This window comes from Setaria italica, chromosome III (genome assembly GCF_000263155.2).
Source record: "Setaria italica strain Yugu1 chromosome III, Setaria_italica_v2.0, whole genome shotgun sequence".
In the NCBI taxonomy this organism is placed as follows: domain Eukaryota; kingdom Viridiplantae; phylum Streptophyta; class Magnoliopsida; order Poales; family Poaceae; genus Setaria; species Setaria italica.
In genome coordinates, this window is record NC_028452.1 from 13,510,932 (window position 1) to 13,516,580 (window position 5,649).

At 48.8% G+C, this 5,649-nt stretch overlaps 1 protein-coding gene across 1 annotated transcript; it reads right to left on the reverse strand.

The window, feature by feature from the left end:
- Positions 1-3,705: 3,705 nt before the first annotated feature.
- On the reverse strand, positions 3,706-5,649 carry LOC101786945 (cytochrome P450 71A1). The gene is made up of 2 exons (XM_004961450.4): positions 4,631-5,649; positions 3,706-4,545 (listed from the first exon to the last, which is right to left on the reverse strand). Exons 1-2 carry the CDS (start codon positions 5,549-5,551, stop codon positions 3,937-3,939), a joined length of 1,530 nt encoding a protein of 509 aa, XP_004961507.1. The 5' UTR covers positions 5,552-5,649; the 3' UTR covers positions 3,706-3,936.

The following is a 5,649-nucleotide window of genomic DNA, read 5'->3' on the forward strand; positions in this document are numbered from 1 at the left end:
CCCTGAGTCGTCTGGGTCTCCACCATCGGCAACAGGTGCTGGAGCAAGATCAGCTGGTGCTGAAGCGTCTGATGCAGAAACAGCTGGTGCAGGAGCATCTGAAGCTGGGGCAGCTGGTGATGCTATTGGGATCACCAGATTCCCATCCGAGTCGACCTCCATGACGCTGCCATCTTCCATCTCAACATAGAAGTAAATCTCCTTTGGATCCTCTTCAATCTCCTCCACAGGCTGAACCGGAGTAGCTGGCTGAGCAGGGGCAATGCGAGCCTGGTATCCTGCAGTGCTTTTGCGAGCGGTCAGCCTGGTCCTGGCCATCTGAAAAAAGAAAGAACAGATACTTAGAATAAAACGCACACACACAACGCAGCTTCTCCACAGGCTTGACTAGTGAACACCTGCCTAGAACTCCTCGAAGTCGTCGAAGAACTCCATGTCGTCGCAAGCTTCTGAATAGCGTTTGGGGAAGGGTGAGTACACTTATGGTTGGTACTCAGCAAGCGGGGGATCCATGCAAGGCTCACAAGGAATGGCTCAAGGCTTTAAGCGATTAGCATTTTAGTTGGTCAAATTTTATTAGCAGCATCTAATTACTAAGTGTAAGTTTATACCAACCCAATTAGGCATATAACATTAACATTAACCCAAAGGTAAAGGTAACATGGTTTATTCTCATCTTTAAGTTCATTTTTTTTTCATGTGAGGGTCCAAGCCGCTCTTAACCGTGAGCACGGCTGATATATCAGTTTTCACTCTGCAGAGGTTGTACACTTTACCCACAACTCGTGGTCCCCCGTGTCGCCCGGGTTTGCAAAGCCCTTAAACACTTCCTTTGGTGAATGGCTGGGGGGTCCACTACGAAGCCTTTACAAACACACACAGGTAACTGGTAGCCCGCTAGAGTTTCAGTAGCGATGCGGACCACAACCCGTTAATGAGACAGCACCTTAGCAAAGGCTACTGCTCCGGATCGTGCACCCAACACCTTCCCCCTCCTTGCCCTTTTGGTAAAGCCACCAGCTAACCACATGCCTAATTATTCGGCTAAGATTAGAGCCATGTGATGTTGTGGTTGTACTGTTTTCTTGGATGGTTCTCCATGTTCCGGTTAAAACATTCTTGCAATTAAACATGTATAGCAACATAAGTAAAACATGATTAACACTCTTCTCATTATTAAGACATTATCAACCCAAATTAAGCGACTAGCAAGTCTACCCAACATGATTAAACATGTTTTCAAGGAATAAGGATTAAAACTAGGTAAGTCCTTAATAGGCATTCCCGTCAAATTTATGCACATACAAGAAATAAATAAAGTGTTTAATCATGATATTATTGGGACAAAAAGAACATGCAGGGGGAGAAGGCCACTTGCCTTCCTCGGCAAATTGGGAGTACTCTTATTCGAACGGTGGCTGCTCTTGGACTTGCTCCTCCGCGAACGTCACATCGTCTACACGATCACACAAGGCAAACAAACAAAGAATGATTAAAACAGTACAACAAACATATGCAAAGGCTTACAACAAACTTCTAAAACTAACGTTCATGCAGAGACGATCGCGTGAGCGCGAGAATCACTGAAATCGGATTTAAAACGATGAAGATAGGAGATAAACAAGTTTTAGGGGCTAAAACAGAATTAACTATATACTTCAGGGGCTAGCAAGGAATTTTAAAAAGATATACTGAACAGTACATGCAAAAACAGAGAAACATAGGGTTAGATCTACAAGATGACATGGCTCGGGTTAAAATGAAAGAAATACAGGAACTTCAGGGGCTTCTTTGGAAGATTTACAAGACACAAGAATTAAGTAAAAGGAATAACAAAGAGTTCAGGGACTAGATCGCAAAACGTCTTATCTTCTTCTTTCTTTCTCCAGAAACAGGCATGCACCTGGGCATGGCCGACGACGGGAAAGGGGGGGCCTTGCCGGCGCGCGGGCGGCGGCGCCCCGGTGGGGGAGAGGGGAAGAGAGAAGGAGGGAAGGAAGGAGAGGGCTCTCACCGGAGAAAGAATAGGAACTTCGCCGGCGACAGAACGGGCGGCGGCATACAGGAAGTTTCGGGCTGCGGCGTGGCTTTGGCGGCGGTGCGGCAGTGCGAGAGAGAAGCGGGTGAGTAGCAAAACGGAAAGAGGAACTCCGGGCGAGGTCGATGGCGACCTTTATAGGCCCCGGGGAGGAGCGGAAGGGGCTCCCGGGAGAGATCAAGAGCCGGCCGGCCATTAATGGCCTTGAAGCTTTGTGCGGCCATTTCCGGGGAGAGGAAAAGAGGGGGCGGCAGTTTGAGGCCGGGAGTGGGGGAGGGGAGACGACGCGAGGTCGTGGAGGGGCTCGTGAGGCCGAGGGACGCCGGGAGGCGAGGGGGCTGGGGGGGCCAGCGGCGCACGGGCGGCACCATGCGTGCGCTTGGCTTCTGGTGCTTCAGGCGCCTGGAGGAAGATGAAGGGGGTGGCAGGCTGGTTGGGCCAGTTTGGGCCGGCTGGTGGGAAGGAAAGGAGAGGAGAGGTGGCGGCCCAAAGAGGAAAATGAACGGGAGCTGGGCCGGTGCAAGGAGAAAAGGGGGAAAAAAGAAGATGGGCCGGCGGGGTAGATGGCCCATGCGGCTGGAAGAAAGGAAGGGAAAAAAAATGCCTTGCGGGCTGAAAGAGAGAGAGGAAGGATTTCGGTCCAAGGAGAGGAAAGAGAGGTGGAGGGTTTTGTGAATTTAAAATAGAGTTGAAGTTCTCAAAATCAAATTCAAATTCTTTTGAAAATCAAAAGCAAGCATTCAAACAAAAGCCAAAATAAAAGAGAAAAGAGAAAAACTCTACCAAGCACTTATTGCTTCTAAAATTATTTCAAGTGCTCTTTATTTATTTAAGACCGTAATTTATTAAAATGCTTTATTTAGTCCTTAGAGAGAAAGTTAGACCGAGTTGCTTACATTGCATTGTGATGGAATTTTGGGTGTTACAGTGAGGTACTTATTTTTGTTCACTGAAGAATCACGATCCGTGTGGATTGCCCAGGTTGTGCTAGCAAAATGATTGGCTCATGTGTGGCATGACAAGATATTTGGCCATCTGGTTTGAGTTGAAGCCTTGCTGGCGAGGGAATCTCTAGCGTTGCCGATGTCAGTGTGTTTACATCAGATTTTTTTTTTGTGTAAGATCGTTTTTCAAAGGTCTGCTAATCTGTGACCACAGAAATCTTTCAGGCAAAAATAAATCCATGCTATGTAGCACTGCTTTATCTCAGTGACTCAGTCATTTTAACTACTATCTGTTTGCACGTTAAAAATTTAAAATCAGAGATATGAACTGAAAAGCTTTTTGTGCTTATAATTTCTACTCACTATTGAAGCTTATAGGTTCTATTTTTTTTTCAGTGTTGGTGGACAGTTCATAGTTAGTGGGAACAGTTCTGTGATGGTAAGGGTACTGGGATACCTTGTCATGATTATGATTTTGACCGGCTTCAGTTTGTACACTAAAAGTTCATGTAATTGCTGAATTTTAGTGCTTAGAGCCACCTGAAAGCTGCCACACAAGCAAATTCACTTAATCAGGTACCATTTCAGTCCAGCGTAAAATAAAAGGTGCCATATTCAGTCTAATTGTCGCATTATTAATTTCTTGACATTCTGCATATTAGTTTGTTATCGATATATGGTTGTACTTTGTTCGCTTGTTCATCTTCTAATCTAAGTTTAACGTGGATAAATTGATGGTTCCACATTCTAAATCAATAGATCATACATATATGTAGAGTATGTCGGTGTATATAGATTGACAAGTACTCAAGTGGCCTCTCCCCTCATTTTTCTGACAAAGTACCCATGCAAGTTTTCAAGGTTCCTGCTTGCAGAGGTATCGCGACAAGGGTCGGTGCAGACAGGGGTACTCATTTTTCTGACAAAGTACTTACATATGGAAGTCTGTAAGGTTCATGCTTGCAGGGGATTTGCGACAAGGGTCAAGGGATACTTCAGAACAGGAGATATGCCACTAGACTCCATGACCTCGAATGACTCGACATTCTGGCCCTCCGGTAGCTCCCAATCAAAATGGTACAGCAAATTAGCCAGTGCAAGCTCTGCAAGGCGCGTTGCGAATGCAATGCCAGGGCATCCCCTCCTCCCAGCGCTGAATGGTATGAACCGAAAGTCCTTGCCATTATAGTCGATGGACGTGTGCATGAACCTGTCTGGCAGGAACTGCTCAGGGTTCTCCCAAGATTCCTTGTCCCTTCCAATTGCCCATGCGTTGATGATGACCCGAGTCTTGGCAGGGATGTCGTACCCGTGGAGCTTAGTGTCCTGGATTGTTTCACGGGGGATAAGCAGTGGCACTGGTGGATGTAACCGCATGGCTTCTTTCAGGGCTGCCTGCAGTCTGCTCATTCTCAACAGCTGCTCCTCTAGGACTCCTTGTGCCCCTGCAATTTGCCTCACCTCGGCTTGCACTTTGGCCATTTCTCTTGGGTTCTTGATTAGATAGACCATTGCCCACTCTATCGCCTTGGATGTTGTATCGATACCTCCTATAAAAAGGTCCTGCAACAAGAAACTTAGCTCATATCAGTACACAGAACAACACTAGCGTGTGTTTACAATTTAGGCCTTGATCCTGAGATCTTACCAAGATGAGCCCCTTTACATCAATCCTATCCAGGTTAAGCCTCTCACCGCCCTCCTTGACCACGGAGAGCAAGTCGTCAAGGAGATCAGCAGCCTCATCATCATTTTTGGGCTTCTTCTCATGCTCCTGGAGTGTTCTCTCGAGAACGTCATCAAGCTTGCTTGCCGTTCTCTTTATCCTTGCGTCGAGCCCCATCGCCCAGTCCACCCACCGTAGTCGAGGGAACATGTCGCTCACCGCGATCATTTCAAGCAGACCAGTGACCTCCTTCATCATTGCACGGAAACTCCCGGGATCCATGCCACCGAGCTTGTTCCCGAAGGCTGCCTTTGAGATGACAGTATAGGTTAAGCTTACGATGAGCTCGCTCATGTTGACCGCTCGGAGTTTGCCCCTGTCACCCTCCAAGGCCCCTGCCGCGCTGATCCGAGCCACCAACGATGCGACCTCCTCCTCCCGGAGCACACGCATGGAGTCCACCCGCTTCACGCTGAGGAGGTGCACGACGGCGATGCGGCGAAGCTGGCGCCACCGCTCGCCGTAGGGGCTGAAGCCGACATCCCTGCAGTCATAAAGGATGCCTCGGGCCGTGTGCTGCTGCGGACGGCCGCAGAAGACGTGGTCCTGGTTCTTGAGCACCTCCTCGGCCATGGAGGCCGAGGAGACCACGAGAGCAGGCACGGAGCCTAGCCAGAGGAGAAAGATCTCGCCGTGCTGCTGCGCAAGCGCCTGCAGCTTCCGGTGGTGGTGTCCCCGACCAAGCTGGTGCATGTTGCCGATGATTGGCAGCCCCGGAGGCGAAGGCGGCAGTACTGGGTCGCCATTGCTGCGGCCTGATCGAAGGCGTCTAACAATGATGTAACATGAAGCCACGAAAAGCAGGAAGAGGGCTAGGCTGGAGTCGAGCTGAGGCAGAGCCATGAGAGTAGCAGAACTTTTCTAGCGTACGGTCGCAACCAGGGAACGGGGCTTATACTGAGCAGCTATGGTGAGTGTGGAACGAATGGCATGCTGCTATC